General features: G+C 27.3%; 9 protein-coding genes across 15 annotated transcripts; 5 read left to right on the forward strand and 4 right to left on the reverse strand.

The window, feature by feature from the left end:
- Positions 1-356: 356 nt before the first annotated feature.
- On the reverse strand, positions 357-5,692 carry LOC122628622. 2 transcript variants are annotated; one of them, XM_043811077.1, is made up of 5 exons: positions 5,413-5,692; positions 5,162-5,272; positions 2,050-5,066; positions 1,869-1,942; positions 357-1,767 (listed from the first exon to the last, which is right to left on the reverse strand). In XM_043811077.1, exons 2-5 carry the CDS (start codon positions 5,256-5,258, stop codon positions 1,650-1,652), a joined length of 3,306 nt encoding a protein of 1,101 aa, XP_043667012.1. In that variant the 5' UTR covers positions 5,259-5,272; positions 5,413-5,692; the 3' UTR covers positions 357-1,649. The 2 variants fall into 2 exon arrangements, with proteins under 2 accessions (XP_043667012.1, XP_043667020.1); XM_043811085.1 differs by having other exon boundaries at positions 5,162-5,305.
- Positions 5,693-5,845: 153 nt separating this feature from the next.
- LOC122635967 (60S ribosomal protein L27) lies at positions 5,846-7,039 on the forward strand. 2 transcript variants are annotated; one of them, XM_043826723.1, is made up of 4 exons: positions 5,846-5,961; positions 6,359-6,590; positions 6,666-6,805; positions 6,960-7,039. In XM_043826723.1, the coding sequence occupies exons 2-4, from the start codon at positions 6,372-6,374 to the stop codon at positions 7,006-7,008; spliced, it is 408 nt and encodes a 135-aa protein (XP_043682658.1). In that variant the 5' UTR covers positions 5,846-5,961; positions 6,359-6,371; the 3' UTR covers positions 7,009-7,039. The 2 variants fall into 2 exon arrangements, with proteins under 2 accessions (XP_043682658.1, XP_043682663.1); XM_043826728.1 differs by lacking the exon at positions 5,846-5,961 and adding an exon at positions 6,014-6,143.
- A 123-nt stretch (positions 7,040-7,162) lies between these two features.
- LOC122635912 (dynactin subunit 2) lies at positions 7,163-9,453 on the reverse strand. Its single transcript, XM_043826633.1, has 9 exons — positions 9,213-9,453; positions 8,979-9,050; positions 8,770-8,903; positions 8,565-8,676; positions 8,335-8,492; positions 8,027-8,273; positions 7,765-7,941; positions 7,588-7,690; positions 7,163-7,464 (listed from the first exon to the last, which is right to left on the reverse strand). Exons 1-9 carry the CDS (start codon positions 9,246-9,248, stop codon positions 7,286-7,288), a joined length of 1,218 nt encoding a protein of 405 aa, XP_043682568.1. The 5' UTR covers positions 9,249-9,453; the 3' UTR covers positions 7,163-7,285.
- Positions 9,454-9,596: 143 nt separating this feature from the next.
- Positions 9,597-10,730, reverse strand: LOC122635965 (39S ribosomal protein L13, mitochondrial). The gene is made up of 4 exons (XM_043826708.1): positions 10,481-10,730; positions 10,261-10,384; positions 10,019-10,173; positions 9,597-9,917 (listed from the first exon to the last, which is right to left on the reverse strand). The coding sequence occupies exons 1-4, from the start codon at positions 10,502-10,504 to the stop codon at positions 9,684-9,686; spliced, it is 537 nt and encodes a 178-aa protein (XP_043682643.1). The 5' UTR covers positions 10,505-10,730; the 3' UTR covers positions 9,597-9,683.
- A 275-nt stretch (positions 10,731-11,005) lies between these two features.
- Positions 11,006-14,158, forward strand: LOC122635884 (dihydrolipoyllysine-residue acetyltransferase component of pyruvate dehydrogenase complex, mitochondrial). Of its 5 annotated transcripts, none has more exons than XR_006328790.1 (8): positions 11,006-11,193; positions 11,252-11,404; positions 11,828-11,982; positions 12,075-12,460; positions 12,560-12,933; positions 13,018-13,317; positions 13,401-13,603; positions 13,723-14,158. XR_006328790.1 is itself a non-coding variant. In XM_043826589.1 (8 exons), coding segments are annotated over exons 2-8 (1,467 nt in total). In that variant the 5' UTR covers positions 11,007-11,193; positions 11,252-11,282; the 3' UTR covers positions 13,724-14,158. The 5 variants fall into 5 exon arrangements, 4 of the variants coding, with proteins under 4 accessions (XP_043682515.1, XP_043682541.1, XP_043682528.1 ...); XM_043826589.1 differs by having other exon boundaries at positions 11,007-11,193; positions 13,401-13,529; XM_043826580.1 differs by having other exon boundaries at positions 13,401-14,158.
- Positions 14,159-14,305: 147 nt separating this feature from the next.
- Positions 14,306-16,593, forward strand: LOC122635948 (probable N-acetyltransferase camello). The gene is made up of 3 exons (XM_043826691.1): positions 14,306-14,533; positions 14,868-15,662; positions 15,764-16,593. Exons 2-3 carry the CDS (start codon positions 15,364-15,366, stop codon positions 16,278-16,280), a joined length of 816 nt encoding a protein of 271 aa, XP_043682626.1. The 5' UTR covers positions 14,306-14,533; positions 14,868-15,363; the 3' UTR covers positions 16,281-16,593.
- Positions 16,594-16,880: 287 nt separating this feature from the next.
- Positions 16,881-17,561, forward strand: LOC122635979. Its single transcript, XM_043826741.1, has 2 exons — positions 16,881-17,160; positions 17,298-17,561. The coding sequence occupies exons 1-2, from the start codon at positions 17,078-17,080 to the stop codon at positions 17,443-17,445; spliced, it is 231 nt and encodes a 76-aa protein (XP_043682676.1). The 5' UTR covers positions 16,881-17,077; the 3' UTR covers positions 17,446-17,561.
- A 150-nt stretch (positions 17,562-17,711) lies between these two features.
- On the forward strand, positions 17,712-18,859 carry LOC122635958 (N-acetyltransferase family 8 member 3-like). Its single transcript, XM_043826693.1, has 2 exons — positions 17,712-18,224; positions 18,346-18,859. Exons 1-2 carry the CDS (start codon positions 17,926-17,928, stop codon positions 18,857-18,859), a joined length of 813 nt encoding a protein of 270 aa, XP_043682628.1. The 5' UTR covers positions 17,712-17,925.
- Positions 18,824-20,606, reverse strand: LOC122635929 (L-galactose dehydrogenase-like). The gene is made up of 7 exons (XM_043826652.1): positions 20,401-20,606; positions 20,209-20,326; positions 19,975-20,136; positions 19,665-19,898; positions 19,458-19,589; positions 19,201-19,373; positions 18,824-19,083 (listed from the first exon to the last, which is right to left on the reverse strand). Exons 1-7 carry the CDS (start codon positions 20,535-20,537, stop codon positions 19,008-19,010), a joined length of 1,032 nt encoding a protein of 343 aa, XP_043682587.1. The 5' UTR covers positions 20,538-20,606; the 3' UTR covers positions 18,824-19,007.
- Positions 20,607-20,656: the final 50 nt, after the last annotated feature.

Below are 20,656 nucleotides of genomic sequence, written 5' to 3' on the forward strand. Positions count from 1 at the left end.
CCCTAAAGATTTAACAATCAATAATTAAAAATTAAATTAAATATTCAATAAAAAATTCCGACAATTTTCTAATAAGAAATCATGATATTTACATTATCTCCGTATTCGAATATGCCAATTGATCGAAATTGAATAGGAAAATTATTACATTTTAGAAAGTTTCAATTTCATCTCACGTTACGTGGCAGATATTTTCTTAAATAAGATTCAGTTGGTAGATGTCTAACGATAAAAAAATAATTTGAATCTTTACAACCTTTAACTATGATAATGTAAAAATAATTCTATTGCATTGTTAAAAAATAAAATAGAATGATACCACAACATAACCAAGGACGTGAGAAGATAAAGCGATCTTTACTCCTCACATAAGAGTATTGTTAGTTAGAATCTTACTTCATGACTCTTCAATTATCTTAATTACAAGTTATTTCTAATTTATTACCTATTCAACATTCTTTTTACTATCCTAATAACGATCATACGCATATAACATACATAAGAACGTATAATTACAAATTTTTTCTTCAAACTTTATCATGAATTTTTCAATAATGTTTTATAAAAATTGAAATAATTATAATTAGAGGATATTATTCATGTAAAAAAAAATAATGTTATTATAAGTACGAAGGAAGATATTTTTTATTAAAATGTATAAATATCCGTGATTTCATTTTCCCTTTTATGAGAAATCAGATCAATAAAGAATAAGAAGTACAAACGAAATATTTATGTGCGAGTATGCTCTTGTCAGCGATTATATAAATTTTTACAACAATATTAAATGCATGCACATTTGGAAAAAAGATGAAATATTAGAAATACCAAAATATGATACCAAAGTTTAAATATGAAACGAAACGAAATTATTATGAATCGAAATAAAAAAGAATGATTTATTAAATCTTAGATTTTATTCCCTTAGATTTCTTATTCTCAACAACGAAAAAGGTAGGCTTATTCGAATGCAAATCGTCGCATGATTCATCTCGTTTAAATATGTTGTGTCTAGCAACGAACTTTCACCGACTACTTAATCATTGCTCAGTAGAAAAAAAAAATGAAAAAGAAGAAGGAATGGCAAACGGAACATAATAAATGTCGTATTGACATACGATAAAGGATTAAATTAAAATAAGATATATAGAAATTTGTTGTTATAGATAATATTTACATATCTCCAATCAATTTATCCTTTAAGTAAAAAAATTTGTAAAAAATGAAAATAACAAAATTAAATGCTAGAATGTTCAGATTTCGTAATTTTTTCTACGTGTCCGTCGTATAAAAACTCTACAATTTACAAATTGATAATTTAACTATGGAAGTCCTATGTGAATGTTTACAATGGTAAATCAAAACGATTACTTTTTATACATGGAAAAAAAAGTGGCACAGAGATACATTATTTCAAAACGTTTAAATATTAAATTATTTATAATATATATATTCCCTTGCTTTCTAAAAAATCTCTGTACTCTTGCAACGTAAGTACTAGTATTAGTACTAGTAATACTGAAAATACTTAATATCCACCTATATTATTGCTCAATATATGATTATGCTCAAAATATAAACATTCTTATTTTTTTTTTTTTACACTTTTTTTTGTAATTGTATATATGTGGAACAAATGGCAATATTAATTAATCCTCTGTAGTAAGTTGATACCGCGAACCCAAACCCTCATTTGTAAAAATATCGAACTCTTCTCGACTTGTTAAGGCGGAACGAACATCGTCCAACGACAAAGTTTGTGGATATCTGTAAATAAAATTAATTTACGATGATTACATATATCACTGATTTTATAGCAGTTAATTATTATATTAAATCAGATAATAGTAATTGTAAAATATTATTACTCTTTGCCATTAGTCTTTTCCCAAGCTTTTGCTAAAGATGTTCTGACAATATCTTCCATAAAGCATTCCATCGCCTGAAGAGATAAAAAAAATATATTTATATATATCTTATATTATGTACTTAAAATTAAAAAAAAAAAAATTTGTTATGTGATAATTATAATATAACAATTAATATTACCCGTATCATGACACGACTTGCAGTGCAATGAAACACGTTAGGAATAATTTCTTCTGGTTTTAACGTAATGCCAATGCTTCTGGTTGTCTCGCAAATAAAATTATGCAATGGTAATAATTTCTCTTCCATATCAAGAGATATAGTTCCAGATGTTATTATTTCATTACTAGAGTCAACTTTCATACAATTTTGTTGCATCGTTTTATCGTTTTCAGGATTCTGACAAGTTAGTATATCAATGTCTTCCTCTTGAGAATCATCGTTATCCGTTGTTAAATTCTTTGACATATCATAAGACGTTTGAAGCCACTTTTGAAACGCTATTGGTTCTGTACACGTTGACATTGTTGCTGAAATCTCTGAACATGGTAATCTTTTTGCTCCACTCGTTGTTGTTGTTGCATCTATGCCAAAACAAGAACGTGTTGGTGTATATCCATACAATCTTGCCCAAAGTATTATCTCTTTCACTGACCATAATTTATCTTCCACAGTAAGTTTTTTACGTAAAAATGATCGTACTGTTTTTGCTCGCCACCATTCATAAGCTGCACGTTTACCCATATTATGATTAAAATATTCTTCCTCTGTGGCACAAGCATAAGGATGTAAACGTTTGTAATCTGGATCGGATGCATATGGAGTGACAATAGGTATCCTACGTATAATAAATCGTAATAAACCTTCTATATCTGTGATTTTTACAGTTTCTATCGATTTAAGAACTTTATCATATAAATCTTCTTTACTGTGAAGCTTCAATTTATCTTTACCCAAAATAATTCGTGATTTTGCTATTTTACCATTATGATTAATTGATTTTGGAAGTATTTGATCTTTTTGCAATGATGATGTTTCTAAACGTGAAGAGTTTGTATTATACGAATTTTTCGTATTGTTAGAAACATTATCTACTATTTTCAATGCTGGTACATCAGAATTCAAATTTAACAAGAGACTGTTTGATGGTTTAATCTCCAATATTGCATATGTATTATCGTTTTTATTATTTGCAGTTGATTTCCCCGTTTGTTTTGTTTGTTTTTTCAAGACACTAGTTCCTCTAGGAATAAGTATACTTGTCTTTGAATTAACATAACTCAAACAATTGTTTGTATCAATTTTGCAATGATTTTTTGCATATTTGACAATATTCATTTTAGAAGGACATGTAATATTTGCTTCCGTTGAAGTACGTTTATTATTTTGTAAAATTAACATATGCTTTCCTACGGCTGGTTCAAACGAAGGAGGTATTGAAATTTGTAATGGACACAAACTTGATTTAAAATTCATTGGACACGAAGTACCTTTATTTGGCTCATTTATATTACTTCTAAAATGTTCTTTTTGGATAACTTCTTCAGAACATATTTCTTCCTTTCTTGTTAAATCCATCTTAGGATCAATGCTTTCTAACGAAGACAAAACTTTGCTGGTATTTTTAACCCATAATGACGATGCTCCAACTTTTGTATATTTATTTTCATCACTTATATCTTTTTCAATATTATGTTTCTTATTTATGCTAGCATTAATTTCAGCAGATTTCTCTGTATCTGTATTAGATGTGCATTGCCAATTATTAAAACATTGCTTTACTGAATTTGTATTATTTCCAGATAGTTCTACCATTGAATTCATGGATTTCTTAATCGGATTAATATCAGGTGAATGTTCTATAGTTATATTATTCTCTACAAATAAGTTAGTTTCATTAGATATATAATTATTTAAATAATCATGATCATGACAAACAGAAAATTGTATCTGTTCCAATTGTGTCATGTTACTATTACAACTAGATGTAAGTGTATTATCATCTGTCATAAATGACACTGACTGTGTAGTAACCTCATCATTAGGCTCAGATTTAACAACGGATACATCTAATTGTATTTTCATATCATTTAACTTATTGTCTATATTAGGAACTTCTATATCATTTGTTTCAGATTTCACAGTAATTATAGCAGAATCAATTGAAGTACTTGATTTTTGTGTTGTTCCAATCATTGAATCAGATTTTTTGTCATCATTAATAGTACAAGAATTTATTTCTTCTGTAGAACTGTCAGAAATTTCATTATTAGCTTGTATAAGAGCACTTGGATCCATTGTATAAATCCATACATCAACTACAGTTTCAGAACCTAATGTTTGAAGGCCAGTATATGTACGATCTAATTTGAGATGATGAATAATATCCATTGGTTTATTAATTGGATTTTTAAAATGTAACTGTACTCTTAGTGGAAATTCACCCCAACCTCGTCTTGAGAGATGAAATGGAGCAGATGATACTTCAACAACATCATTTGGTCTGTAACTTGGATGCAAAAAAAATCTAACTTTACTTACAAAATCTCCAATATTAGAAACCTCTTTACTACCTCGTACATATATTGTCCATTTATGACTGGCAGGATCTTCTCTCCAGTCTGGTGGAATCCACTTGGAAATATTACCAATTACTATGCGTTTTCTTACTTTATGCCTAACACCTCTAGAAGGACATGCAGGTTCTGGTACTCCACTTTTTGGTGGTATATACCGTGGAATTTTTTTTGGTGGTTGAATATCATCTTCACTTTGGTCTTCAAACTGCATACTTGTGTTACACTCCTTTGATGATTCCGTTGTATTCTCAGTCTTTAAAACATTATGCTCGGTTGGTTTTGTTTTTGTAGGCGAAAGATATGAGTATCCATTTAAAAATCGTGGATCCGTGGATGTAGATGGTACAGCAAAATCATTATGTGGCCGTTTAGGACTTTTTCCAATCAATTGTTTAATTGCTGGATGGATACGAACTTGTTGCGTTTCTCGAATCTGAGAGGCTTGACATTGTTTACGATTATAGAAATCAGTAATGATGACGTATCGTAATAAATGTAGAGTCTTCAATGCCTTATGTAATCTTTCTTGAATTTGTAAGACTTCATTTCTCTTTGCATCTATTTCTTGTGAAAATTCCTTTTCAATAATTGCAGTTATTTTTCTTGCTGTTGTACGAGCTAATCAATAACAAATTTAATTGTTATTTAATCAATAACAAATATAAATTGTCTATTCATTAATAATATCAAAATTTGTAAAAATTTGATCTTACCATTTTCTTCACAAACTTCTTCTTGATTTTTATTAGTAGATATTGGAATTGTGTAATCAGGATCTTGATCATCAAGTAGATTCTTCACGTTACTCATTTAGCGTATTTAGTCTAAATAATTTAAAAATTCACTCAAAAATTAAACTATCAAAAAAAAGATGCATATATTAAAAATCTACTTTATATTAAAAAATATCCACCTTTTAATTTATTACTATTAATTATACATTCAATACTATTTATTATTTTACCTGAGCACTGTCACAAATTTTGGAATGCAAGTGTATAGTAGTGATGCACTTATGACACAATTTATAACCAAATAAAATATTATTTATATGTGTTTTTAAAATCATTAATATCATAATTTAAGTGTATACTTTAGTTTTTTCACTGCTTACTTTATTTTAAATGCAATTATTGAAAAGTTGTAAATAATACAGCTGTACGAAAAACCAGACTCAGGTTATATTATAATCACTGCAAAATGCATAAACTCTACACATCAGTACACATGGACGTCAGTCGAGTAAAAACCTCTACAGAATATATTGACTTCACAAATGTAATATTGCCTCATGTATTAATCTATTTACAATTTCATCCTTTATTTCTATTGGACGATTGCCCTGCCATATTGAAGAACGAGCACCAATGAGAATATAATAAAGTACTACTACTGTACTAAAGTACATACCGTACATTTAGAAGTCCAAGTTGCACATCTACCTCTCTCTTTCCTCCTGGTTTCGACGGAGGCAGTTTCTATTTTCCATTTTTTCGGCCTGGAAAAGAGAAAGGTTCGTTAATAATTATTGTGTGATAGAATCTGAAAACATCGTTTATTTATAAATCATTATACTGATATTGATGACTTGATTTTTATTATGAAATATTTTTCTTTAACTTAAGAAATTAATTGACCATTATTTCAGTCTCTATAAATTATTGGAAGGTTCAATTATAAAAGCATTGTATCTGCGTATGTCACTTTTATTTTTCTTTAAATTGTTATATGCAAAAACAGAAGACTATTATTCTTAAGAGTATGACTATGTCAACTATCAAATTTGTTGAAAAATGTGTCGTGTGACCAAAGAAAATCATTAGTCAAAAATTAACCTCTAAATATATGAAGCAATTTTTAAGGTATCTTACAATTGCAAAATTGTATTGAAAAGAATATTTTTATTACAGGACACCATTCAAGATGGTGAAGATTATGAAAAGTGGTAAAGTTGTACTGGTCCTTAGTGGTCGGTATGCTGGAAGAAAAGCTATTGTAATGCGTACTTTTGATGATGGTACTACAGATAAGCAGTACGGACATGCTATGGTTGCAGGTATTGATAGATACCCACGCAAAGTCCATAAAAGAATGGGAAAAGGAAAATTACACAAACGTTCCAAGATTAAGCCTTTTGTAAAAGTAAGTTGAATAAAATATTAAAGGTTTTGCTTATCATTCTATATTTTCTTATTTATACTGCTATGATCGTTTTAGGTTTTAAATTACAATCATTTAATGCCTACAAGATATACAGTACCAGAACTACAATTAGATAAAGTAGCTCCTAAAGATCTTAAGGATCCGATGAAACGAAAGAAGGCACGATTCCAAATCCGTGTTAAATTTGAAGAAAGGTATGTAAACTTGTCAGTTTTATTTTAAGATCAAAAAATGCTTAATAAAAATATTCATTGCAATGCTGTACTTCTTCATATAATTTGATAAAAAATATAAAATAGATTAAAGGATATATCAGTACAAATAATAATTCTTATATTTTTTTTACAGGTACAAATCTGGTAAAAATAAGTGGTTCTTCCAAAAATTGAGATTCTAATCTTTTCAAATAAATACTTACATTCAAAATATATGCTGTGTCCAATTCTTTCTTATTGTTACATTCAAACTTTGATATTCCTCATTGAAGTATTGATTGAAATATTTGAAACAAGATCATTTGTAATATTTAAAATTGCTTGAACGATTAATTTAAGGAATATAATTTATTTTACATTAATACATAGTATTGACAATTTTTACTATTTTATAGTTTTAATAAATAAATATAAAAACGTTGATAATTTTAATAAAATGATTAATTAGCTGCTATTAGATTACTTATCAAGCTTTGCAACACGTTCAGAAAGCGACGTTATATTATTTTTTATAACTTCTAAATTTGATGCAAAACTTTCTTGTACACCCGCGAGTAAACATTTATTGCTATCCATAAATTGAGTATTTTGTTTCTGTATATCTTCAAACTGTTTCATTGCCTTACTATAGTTTGCAGCTATTAAAAAAGAAAATAATTATAATAATACAAGATAATATATATCATCCTTCATTTAATAGCAATAGAACAAATATTTTTATATGTTTATACTTCATTGTATAGTATAAAATTTGGACTGACCTTGTTCATGTATAGTACTCAAAGATGTCATTCGATTTATAGTTAGGGGTAAAATATCTGACATACTTTCCGTCTTTTTTACTATTTTATACATTTCTTCGATCTGTCATAACGAAAAAGTGATTAATTACTTAATTCTATCTAATTTCTATGCTTCATTAATAACTTATATAAAACCTTTTGTTTTAATTCTGAATCAGGAGTCAAAGTAGATTTCTTCTGAGCAATAGTATCAATCCTGTAAATCAAAGCAGATAATCTACTTTCGATGGCATCTAGCTGACTTGTATCTAAAAGTGCAGCTTTAGCACTTAGTTGTTGTACTGCATCCATTATACCTTGACATTTTAAATTCTACAAAGCGTAAAATGGTACAAAATTACTTTCACGATTAATAAGAAATGGAAAGATATAAATTACTTGAAAATGTTAGATTTACCCGAGAAAAAACAGAAAAATTTTCATTAGATGTACCAATGACACTTTCAAGACAACATAATCTTTGTTCTAATTGCACGATTCTTGCAATTTCTTGCATCTTAGCTTTTTCTGGAAGATACATCATTTTGTATTCCAAAACACCAGATGGAGATATTTCTTTTGTTTCTGTGATATCTGGTTTTATTTCTGTTTCTGACTTGGAAATGCCAGTGTTTCTAAATACTTCTATTTGTGATATCAGTTGCCTAAAACAATCAATTATATAGGAACTGCATACTAATCATTTATTAAAAACACAAAATATACTTTAATCTAGCTCCTTGAGGATCTGAAAGTAGTTCCATAAGACCAGAACCAAGAGATTCCTCTAATTTTAGATCATTTATTTCTTTTCCTAACTGCTCCACTTGAGAAATTATATCTATTGCAGATTTAACTTCCTCATTTTCTTCTTTTGCATTTTCCTAAACAAGCAAATAAATACATATGTTATAAAACTATTAAATACAAAAAAAATATTTGAAACATTGTACTACCTTCAATGCATTTATTTCTTCATACAATTCTTTTACTTCGCATTGTAAGCGTTGATATTTTTGAATAGGGGTTTCTTTTTCATCTTCACCTGGAAGTTCATAATCTCTAAACCTATATTTAATAAAAATAAAAAATTGTATATTTAATTATATAATATATTCATATAATAATCTAGATAAAAAAGTATTTAAGTTGAATACCAACTTGTAACCTGTTCTTGATTTACGCGAAATAGAATCTGAAAAGTCAACTTTTGTATCTCCTACTGTCTTGGTCCTAAATTTACTAAAAGCTTCTCTAGCATTTATATGTAACTTTTCTATAGAATCTGATTCATCCTGGAGACATAAAAAATTAATTTTCATAATATAACAATATATTATACAATGTCATATTGAATAAAACTGTTTTACCTCTGAGTAAATTTCAAATTGTTCTGACTCTGGTAAATCAGTTGTTTCATAAACATCAACTTGATCATATGCCTGTAATATTTCATAAGTTATTATCAATTTATGTATCTTAGTAAGGTTATACAAGAAAATAAAAGTAAAACTGATATAAAACGTTCAATACAATTGAACTACATGTTTGTGACCTTTACAGAAATACTATCTATAAGAGTATAAAATGTAGAAAATACATACAATTCCAGGTAAATCAGAATATTTAGAATCCGCCATTATGACAATTTATGTAAAGCTTGTACAGCAGAAATGATTCTGTACTTAATGAAAATGATAGATATAACTTATTATTAAAATGCACTTATGATAGTAAAATGACAGCAGTCTGACAATTGTAAGAAATCGGATTGACAAAGATAGAATACACGTAGACCGTGGTACAGATCACTTGTTCGGTGTTGTGCGATTGGATATCCTGTGCACTGCCCTCTACTTTCGTTTGTACCGAAGCTCCATCTAGTTCAGAAACATTCATTTAAAATATCGAAATAATTTTATTTCATGCAAAATCTACAATAGAATGGAACGAATCAATTATATATATATAAAAAAAAAAAACATATATAGTGTTCGTACATTTTTACTATCTATGTTTAAATATTCACACAGCAATGTTGTATTATAATAATTATTTTATTTACAATTTATAAATCACTTAAGAATATAATCTTCTGGATAAGCTAACAATTTTGGAAATTGTTCTACTTCTTCTTTGGGAATTTGATCTAACCTAACTGGAACTGGTCTTAATTGTTTAATCTGATTAGAAACATTTTGAAGCATCTCTTCTGGAACATTTTCATCTGGGAAAACATGTAATCTTTGCATTGTGTGTCTTCTTTGTAAATTTCCCTTCAATGCACGATATACTGCTTTAGTTACTATCTATTTAAGGATAATAATAAATAAAAATAAATTATCTTATTAATAAAGTTTATGAATATAAGATAGATTTTTTTTAGATATAATACATGTTCATTAATTACCAAAGTTGGATTTTTATTATGAAGTTCCCATGCAAGAGTCCAAGAAGCACCACCAATATATGTAGTATGATGGAAATACACACGTTTTCGCCATTCGTCTCCTCGTAAAGCTATATCTTTACTGTTTATTACAATCACATGATCACCACAATAATCTGTATGAAAGATCACCATTTTGTAAACTATATATTTTTTAAATATAAATATCAATACACATTTAAGTATTATGATATTAAACTTACTCATCGGGTGATATATCGGCTTATGGATACCCATAAGATAAAGTTTTATTTTTTCTGCACTTAGATAAGGATCTTGCCATTTTGCATCATATATATGCCAAATAGTTGAAAAAGTGCTCCATTGCTAAAAAATTTAATAATTTGATTAAATAAAAATAAGGACGGAAAAATGATTAATATTATATTATTAATTTAAAAATATATATTTTAAAAAACAAACCTGTGCTCTTCGTAAAATTGACATAGTAATTAAGATAACTTTTGATATTAGCGTATATAATAATGTCAGAATTTAATTCGAAATGTACATAGCTCTTTATAAATCTTCAGTATTTTTAAATTATTTGTAATATAACCTATACTGATGATTTCAGATAAAGTATAATATGGTATCGAAACGGATACAAATATGGTTATCGATAATCGCAAGATATCGATACACTGTCATATTGCTCCAAGTCCAATTAATTTCTTCTAATTATTTTTCGATTTAATTATATTTCTTTTCTTTATATTTTCTGTATCCATTATATTATCGAAACTTTTTATTTAATGAAAAACTGCTAACATACTAGTAGAGTGCATGTGGATGGATAAGAATATAATGAAAGAAAAATTTGTTATAAAATTTTTATTAAAACTTGTAAGTATAAGTTTACATAAACTTGCAAATTTCTTCTTTAATATTTTTCATTATTACATTTTTTAAATCTTATAAATGAATGTTTTTTAATTTAACAAAGACGGCGCTGTGAAGCTTTATAAGGTAAAGTGTCAGAGTTATCGACACTACCCGTATTGAATGTGAACAAATTTCATGGTTGAAATCACGTGACCTTGCGAACGACCTCTAATTCGGCACGAGCGTTTCCGTCATTTGGTCCTGCTTTATCATATCTCCTAGTTTCTGAAGTGCTTGTAGACGATTTTTAGGTAACTATACTATTTGAAAAATCTTTTTTTATAAACTTTAACTATCTCACTTCGGTAGTGTACATAGATATTATTAAAGCGATCAAGATATGATACGTACCACAGCGAGGCTACGTAATGATTTGGCACGCACGATACTTCGAAGTAGTATGGGCCCTAACATCGTTAGAACCGTGATCATTAGATGTCTTCACAGAAAATATTTACAAAGGTATACGTATTGCCGATTCTTCTGTTAATTATTATTTCATTAACATTTTGCTCTCATTATTCATTCGATTTTCATTTAATCATTAAAGTTATATGTTATTAGTATTTTATTTCTACTACTTAATTATGTATTCAAATCTATATATAAAGATCTACATGATTTTAATTTATGATACTGAATATACTATATATAAGTTTTTATTGTAAGTTAATATTTTTGCATTCCTTTCCTTGATATGTGTATATGTTTGTTTTTATTGAAACTGTATTGCCTGTTATAGAATATTATTTATTTTGAATTTTATTTATCGTTAATTAACAGATATATTGATATGTTAGTTAAAACATTCGATATCACATTATATCATCACATGATTCTTAACATTTTTTAGAGTATATCACTGCTTTCTTGCTTGGTATTCAGGATTCAGGTCCACGATAGTTTACGTTTTACGGTGATACCATGGCAACAACAATTACGGTTTTATGCAGACTTTCCTGACCATATTAAAGTACAATTACCTGCACTTTCTCCTACTATGGAAACAGGTACTATTGTAAGTTGGCAAAAAAAAGAAGGTATGTATATTGAAAAAACTACTTAATAAATTAAATTTATAATACATAATTTTTTAACTTATAATACTATTATTTCATTTTATTTTTAATAGGAGATAAATTAAATGAAGGTGATTTATTAGCAGAAATTGAAACAGATAAAGCAACAATGGGATTTGAAACACCAGAAGAAGGTTATTTAGCAAAAATACTTGTACCTGCTGGATCAAAAAATGTTCCCATAGGCAAACTTGTTTGCATCATTGTTTCAAATGAAGAAAGTGTTAATGCTTTTAAAGACTTTAAGGATGATACAGTAGCACCACCTATTACACCGTCAGCACCAGCTGCGCCTGCTGCACCAGCACCAGCTGCACCAACACCTGCTGCACCAGCACCTGCAGTTGCACTTCCACCTACAAAAATCACACCAGGAGAAAGGGTATATGCCAGTCCATTAGCTAAAAGAATTGCTGCTGAAAAAGGACTTAGTTTAGAGGTAATCTTACATTGTTAAATACTTTTTTACATTAAATATCTTGAATATTTTCTGCTAGATATAAAGATGGAGTAGAAAAAAAACAATATTTTTTTATAGGGCCTGAAAGGTACAGGCTTATACAGTTCCATAACATCTAAAGATCTTGAAGGTGCTCCAGTTGCTGCAAAACCAACAGAAAAAGTAGCAGCAAAAGAGGTTGATGTTGCAGAGGGCATTGATGTCCCTGTGTCGAATATACGGGCAGTTATAGCGAAACGTTTACTTGAAAGCAAAAGAAGTATTCCTCATTATTACCTTTCAATAGATATAAAAATGGATGCTGCGTTAGCAATGCGAGAGCAGTTTAATAAAATGTTAGAAAAAGAGAAAATAAAAGTAAGCGTAAATGATATTATTATAAAAGGAATGGCAATGGCTTGTAAAAAAGTACCCGATGGTAATAGTGCTTGGATGGGTGATGTTATAAGACAGTAAGATTTCTAATTTTATTGTTTTCTTCTCTTCCCTTTTTAAAATCGATATTTTAATAATGTTTTTTTAATTTTGTTTTATAGATATAATAATGTAGATGTAAGTGTAGCAGTAAGCACAGAGTCTGGTTTGATTACTCCTATAGTATTTAGTGCTGATGTAAAAGGTATTGTCGAAATTAGTAAAGATGTGAAAGCATTAGCAGCCAAAGCAAGGGATGGAAAACTGCAGCCACATGAATTTCAAGGAGGCACGATAACTGTTTCGAATTTGGGAATGTTCGGGATTAAAAATTTTTCTGCCATTATAAATCCACCTCAATCCATTATTCTTGCAGTAGGTGCATCGGAAGTTAGATTAATACCTGCAAAAAATGAAAAAGGGTATGTTTTCATTTTTATATAAATATTTTCAATTAATTTAAATTAAATATTAAATTAATTCAAATTTTGTTTTATGATTACAGATTCACAACTGCTCAATATATGTCTGTAACAGCTAGTTGTGATCATCGTACGGTGGATGGTGCGGTAGGTGCACAGTGGCTTTCAGCCTTTAAAAACTTCATGGAAAATCCAACATCCATGCTCTTGTAGTAAGTCTCGTCATTAACATTTTATATGTTGGATAGTCGAACAATGCACAAGCATCTTCATTCAGGAATGAAAGGTGATACATGTCCAATGTATTTATATATATTATACATTGAGTTTCTAATTATGCATTTTCGATAGACTGATTTCTTTTGCAATCTAAAAATGATTTTTAGAAATGGAATCTTTTTACAGAATTACATTATTACGTGAAGCAACATTATATCGTGAAAAGTTAATCACTAATCTAGTGATACATGCTTTTTTTGATTAATATCATCAATGTTGCTACGATAAACGCACGTAAAAGATTAAGGACTATCTTCTGAAACTATCTTTAAAATGAAAAAATCAGTCTGAAATATTTTATGTTCAATGTAGAAGATATACTGCCAATTTAGTTCTAAATGATTAAATCATCTAAAAACGGATGAAATGAGTTCTTGGTAAATATCCATGAAACATCTAAATCAGTGTGCCAATAATATCTTGGTATCGATCTTCGGTGGCCACTTGTACATATATGTATTTATGTAAATTGCTTTGTTTATATAGCTCAAAAAATGACCATCATATTAACTACCAAGAAATTAATGAACTACAAATAAAAAAATAAACTTTATTTAATATATGTATATACCCTATTTAATAAATTATACCTTCTAGTAATTGGAAGATAATGATTTTATATTATTTAGATAAATAGCAATATAAATAATTGTGTGCGTATATGTGTATGGTAACTCATTCAAACATAAAGACGTAAAAGTTTTACAAATTTAGTAGAAATAGTAATTGTGGGAAATGTGCTCTTCTTCATGATTATTGCTTGTTCCTTAAGCTATATATTCATCTTGCTTGACGTCACAGTGTTGCACGTAGCGCAATTTATGAAGTAACTTTACTTCCGTTGATAAAGTAGAAAATGTCAAATTTCAATCAATCTATTCAGTACTGCGTAATTAATTATACTACTGTTCTCAACACGAACGACACAAATAGCATTGTATGTAAAGAGATATAAATTTTTATAATAATTTATTCCTACAACATTTAATTAATATCATAATGTACATTAAACGAAATTGATTGCATTCGCAGATTTATCTGAAATTACTGTAATTAATAGGGTTTTTCAGTAACATTTTTAAGATATATTTCGTAATAATTTCGTATAACCTATATACTTTTTTCTATATTTAACAAGATCATATCCCACAAAATATAAATTTATATGAAACCATATTCATATTCATTCATTTCATTGTATATTGGCAATAAATAGCAGTACAACTTTTAGCGATGAAATATTACCGGAAGATATTTATGTTCTGAAACAGATTTTTCCAAGAACGCCCTCTGAAGAGACAACATTTAATATTTCGTATACGCAACCGATGGAAGATGAAAATTCAGAAAAATTTTCTTTTTTGATAGATTTTATAACGTGTTTAAACGACTTGAAGTGTACTTAATTATAGTATTAATATGAATATAATAAAACGTTAAATCATTTTTACATAAGAAATTTATTAAAATTCATTTCCGGATATTATCTCTCCGTATAATATTATTTCTAATCGTTTAAAAATTACCAATTGAAAATATTTTCGTTTTAAATATAAACGGTGTAAATATATAAACAATATGTTAGTAATGTATACTCCGATGTATGATCTCAGAGTGTATATATGTGACTTCAATTAGATATTTCAATAATTACAATTTTATATACTATAAACGTAGAATTTAAATTTTTTAAAAATCAAGAAATTTTATCGTAATTTTAGATTTGTATTCTTGGTTGATTCGAAATAATTTATATAATTTCTCAATATGTATAATTTTATTCTTATTCGAGCTTATAGACAAGAAGATGAACCATTTTGCAAAGAATTACTTAAAACTGGTGTAATGGCTTCGCTAAATGCAACATTCATTGGGTTTTTATCTGAAAAAATTGCTTTGATAATAGCAGTTTTAATTTGTACAACTATACTCATATTGATAGGAATTCCTATTCTTTACTGTCTTATGGTTATGTGTATCCCAGCATTTGCAATATACATTTTTTTATATGCAACGTTTTTCTATAAAGCTAGACAGATTCAAAAAGAAGTATCTGCAATTCCAAGGTATTACATTCTCAATTTCTTTTTGTTCTGTTTTATTTGTGTTAATTCTTATTTCATTAAGGTTATGATTTTAACATGAAAATATATATTTTTATAAACAGGATTTACATGTCAGATAATACTTCCCATTTTTGGGTAGCAGAAGCATATGAATTTTATTTATTGAATCGTCGTCAACGAGATGAACGGTGTACATTCATGACAGAAGAAGAATTCAAGGAATCTGATATTGATGTATCTAGACATTTTAAAAAAATAGTAGGTACTATTGCATTGTGTAAAAACAATAAGTTACAAGATAGTGCTTGGATAAAAAGATTTTCTGTTCATAAAGACTATAGAAGGAAAAACATAGGAATTCATCTCGTGAATCTAGCTTTACAATTTAGCAATGAACACGGATATAAACGTACTAATGTGATTATTTCAGAATATAGAGTAGGTGCTATAAAATTGTTTATTAAGAAAGGTTTCGAATTATATCTGTTACATAATAAATCATTATTTACATCATTAATTACAATAGAATTTCATGAATTAACATATCGAATAAAGTATTATCGTGATAATGAATTACTTCTTACGAATCCACTTAATGTACAATCTATTCCAAACTAAATTGTCAATCGCATTTAAATATTTAAATCAAATATATAAACAATATTTTTAAATTTATTTTTTATATTTTATAACTTTTTGTAAAATATATAACAGAAACATTATAAAAAAATCATAATTCTCTATTTTATGTCTTTGTATGTTACCAGTGTGTTTCAATTTCTTTGTCTTCCCAATGTTTATATTTGACCTGACTTAGATCATTAATATTTGAAATAATTTATCAATAGAATAGTATTTTATCTCCAGCATTTATTCCATATAATCATTTTAAGCAAAATGAATCAAAATAGCTTAATATCACTATACATGAGAAGAACAATGAACAGGGGTTAAGTTTATAACCGTTTGGTTAAAAAATTATATACTTAAGATTATATAAATAATTAAAAAAAAAAAATACTAAAACAATTTTGATACATTAGAAACTATAGATAATGTTTAAATTACTAAAGGAAATTATCATATTTCATAATACACATGCATCATCGATAATTACTAATAGCATTGATTATTATTTACTATCTTAACCGCATTATCATCATATCTGACATCAAAGTATCGATCTACTTAAAAATTAGTATTATAAATTAAAATTTTCTTTAGTTCTGTCGATAACATAGAGAATACTAAATTTCGATTGATCTATCGAGTATTGCATTGCAATTTAATTCAAACCTAGTTGCGTTACTGTTCTCGACATGGACGACAGATAAATATTAAAGTATCGTGTGCATTGTATGTAAACAGAAATAAATTTTTACGGTTCTGTATCGCTACAACATTTAGTCAATATTATGACGTTCCCACAGGCACATCAAACGGAATTAGTTGCACTCGCTGATTTAGCTGGAATTACTACGACTCCTGGTGTTTTTCGGTAACATTTCTAAAATACATTTCTTAATAATTTCATATAACCTATAAAGTAGACTTCTTTTTAAATATTTATCCAAATCACATTTGGCAATATATAAATTTATATGAAACTATATTCATGTTATCATCGTATATTAGGATCGCAATAGAACTTTTGGCGATGGAAATATCACCGGAAGACATTTATGTTCTTCTGAAACAGATCTGTCCAAGAACGCCCTCTGAAGAAACATCTAATATGTTAGATACGCAACCTGAGGAGGATGAAAAATTTGAAAAATCTTGATGGTTACCTTCTTTTTTGGTAGATCTTATAACATTTTTAAATGGTTTTAAATGTACTTAATCATAATATTCATATAAATATAATAAAACGTTATTAAATCATTTTTACATAAAAAATTTCGCTAAAACTATTTCCAGATACCATCTTCACTCTGAATAATACTATTTCTTACTGCTTAAAAATTACAAATTAAAAATATTTTCATTTTAGATATAAACGTTATAAACATAAACAATATCTTACTACGTGAGGTCACCCTGAAGCGTGACCTCGGTATATATATATATATATATATATATATATATATATATATATATATATATATATATATATATTACGCTAATTAGAAATTTCGATAGTTACTTATGATTTTATATATTATAGACGTAGGATTTAAGTTTTTAAAAAGTTAAGAAATTTTATCATAAATATAGATGTGTGTTTTTGATTGATTCGAAATATTTTATATAATTTCTCAATATGACTAATTTTATAGTTCTTCGTCCTTATAAACGAGGAGACGAATCATTTTGCAAAACATTACTTAAAAATGGCATAATGGAAAATATAAACAGAACATTCTTTAGAATTATAATTAAAGATGTTACTTTAAATGTAGCAATTTCTGTAGTTTCAATTCTGTTTCTGTTATTAGGATTTCCTATTCTTTCCTGTATTATAAGTTTACTTACGAAAGGATTTCTAATATACATTGTAACATATATAAACTTTTGGGTTACTGCTAAAAAGATTGAAAAAGAAGTATCTGAGATTCCACGGTATTACATTTTCAATTCTTTTTTTTGTTTTGTTTTGTTTTATTTTGTTTGTGTGTTCTTGTTAATTTTTATTTAATTAAAATTATGATTTAAAAATGAAAATATATATGTTTGTAAATAGGATTTACACGTCAGATAATTCTTCCTATTTTTGGATAGCAGAAGCATATGAAGATTATTTAATAAATCGTCGTCAACGAGATCAGAAATATATATTCATGACAGAGGAAAAATTTAAGGAATCTAATATTAATGTATTTAGACATGTTAAAAAAATTGTAGGTACTATTGCATTGTGTAAAAGCACTAGGTTACAAAATTCTGGTTGGATAAAAAGATTAACTGTTCACAAAAACTATAGAAGGAAAGGCATAGGAACTAATCTTGTCAATCTAGCTCTGGAATTTGGCAGTCAACAAGGATATAGACGTATTAATGTGATGATTTCAGATCATAGAAAGGTTGCTAGAGAACTATTTAATAAAAAAGATTTTGAAATCTATTTGTATCATAAAAGATCTCTTTATGGAACATCAGTAATACTAATATTTGTTGAATTAACATATCGATTAAAATATAATGATAATGATGCTGAGTTGCTTGCTACAGATCCATTTTATACACAGGCTCATTGAAACAATTAAACTTTGCTAATCATATTCTTAAATATATAAATAGTATTTTTAATTTATTTTTTGTATTTTATAACTTTTTGTAAAATATATATATTATATTATTTTATATGATATATATATATATATTATAAACAAATAAAAATATTTTTTACATCTTCATAGCCTGCCAGTATGTTTCGATTTCTTTGCCTTCCCAATGTTTACATTTAATCTGACTGAAATATCTGAAATAATTTATCAACAGAAAGTTAATTGTTGCTTCTTTTCTTTTGAAAAAGATCATTTATCATAGTGTATTTAGTAGTTAAAAGTATTTAGTAATAAAAGTAATTATCACTTACTTATCTTCAATTATTTTTAATATTTCTTGTTCCTTTTTTGTAATGCCGTTTCTTAATACATTAAAATTCATTCTTAATTGTTGTATATTTTGAATACCAACTAAGTTTGTAGTTGTATCTTCACATTGCATAGCATACCATACAGCTAATTTGCTTATTTCCACATCATTATCCTAATTAAAGAGATATCAATAGTATTTTTTTATTCATAAATTTATAATTGTTGCTTAAATCTCATCAAAATTGGTAATAATAACCTTACAATATTGTGCAACATCTCTACAAATTTTTTTTATTTCATTGCTAGCAGGATGCCAATCTGGAGGACCATTATTTGTTAAAAGACCCATAGCAAGTGAAGCTGCATTAATTACACCGATATTACATTTCTATAATATTGAAAATTTTCTGTTAATATCATTATGTCACTGTAAAAATTAAATTTTTTGAGTAAAACTTTAAACCTTAAAAAATGATATAAACTCCATTAAAGTATCATCTAATAAAGTAAATCTGGAATAAGTTAACACACATGCAATATTAATATTGCTTTGCTCTATGCATTCTTTTAGAACAGAAAGTGGATAGCCAGTAATACCAATATATCTAGCTTTTCCTTCTGCAACTTGCTTTGATAGTTCTGGTAAAGTTTGTGTAATTATTATGTCGAGCGATGGAGCAAATTCTATATCATGAACCTGTATGATATTGAAAAGTTTTATTTTTAAATATTATATAACTTTTACTAATTACAATAATTAAATATATGTCTACCTGAATAACATCAATATAATCTAATCCTAAATTATCCAAACTGTTTTTAAAACTATGTCTTGTTTTTTCTTTTGAAAATTCGAACATATTTTTAACATCTAATTCATATCTTCCAACTTTTGTTGCAATATAATAAGCTTGACGTGGAATTCCTTTTAATGCCTGTTATCCAAATAGTGAATATTAGAAGTAGTTACAAAAAGAATAAATATCTTTTTAGAAATATATTTCTACCTTCCCGATTACTTTTTCTGATTTCCCTTGTCCATACCATGGTGCTGTATCAATATAATTTACACCTTCCTTTATAGCTTGTCGTATAGTTTCAATTGCTTCATTTTCGTCATAATTACTGCCAATAAATGTAGCATTAATTAAGCGAAGAGAAACAATTTCACAAAATGTTATAATTTATTATTATTATACCCATAATGACAACCAAGTGGCCCACCACCAAAAGACAATTTACTAACTAATAGATCTGTCTTTCCCAACTTTTTATATTCCATTATTTTAACTGCTTCCAAATCATGGAAGCCTTCAACATAAGTTGGTGGCAACATAATTGCTTTTTATTATTTTTAAATAACAAGCAATTTCAACTTTATATACACACCTTCGTTATTACTTTAGAACAACTTAAAAAAATTTTTAACGAATATCATTACGTCTCAAACTGCTC

The sequence above is a fragment of the Vespula pensylvanica genome, chromosome 1, assembly GCF_014466175.1.
Source record: "Vespula pensylvanica isolate Volc-1 chromosome 1, ASM1446617v1, whole genome shotgun sequence".
In the NCBI taxonomy this organism is placed as follows: domain Eukaryota; kingdom Metazoa; phylum Arthropoda; class Insecta; order Hymenoptera; family Vespidae; genus Vespula; species Vespula pensylvanica.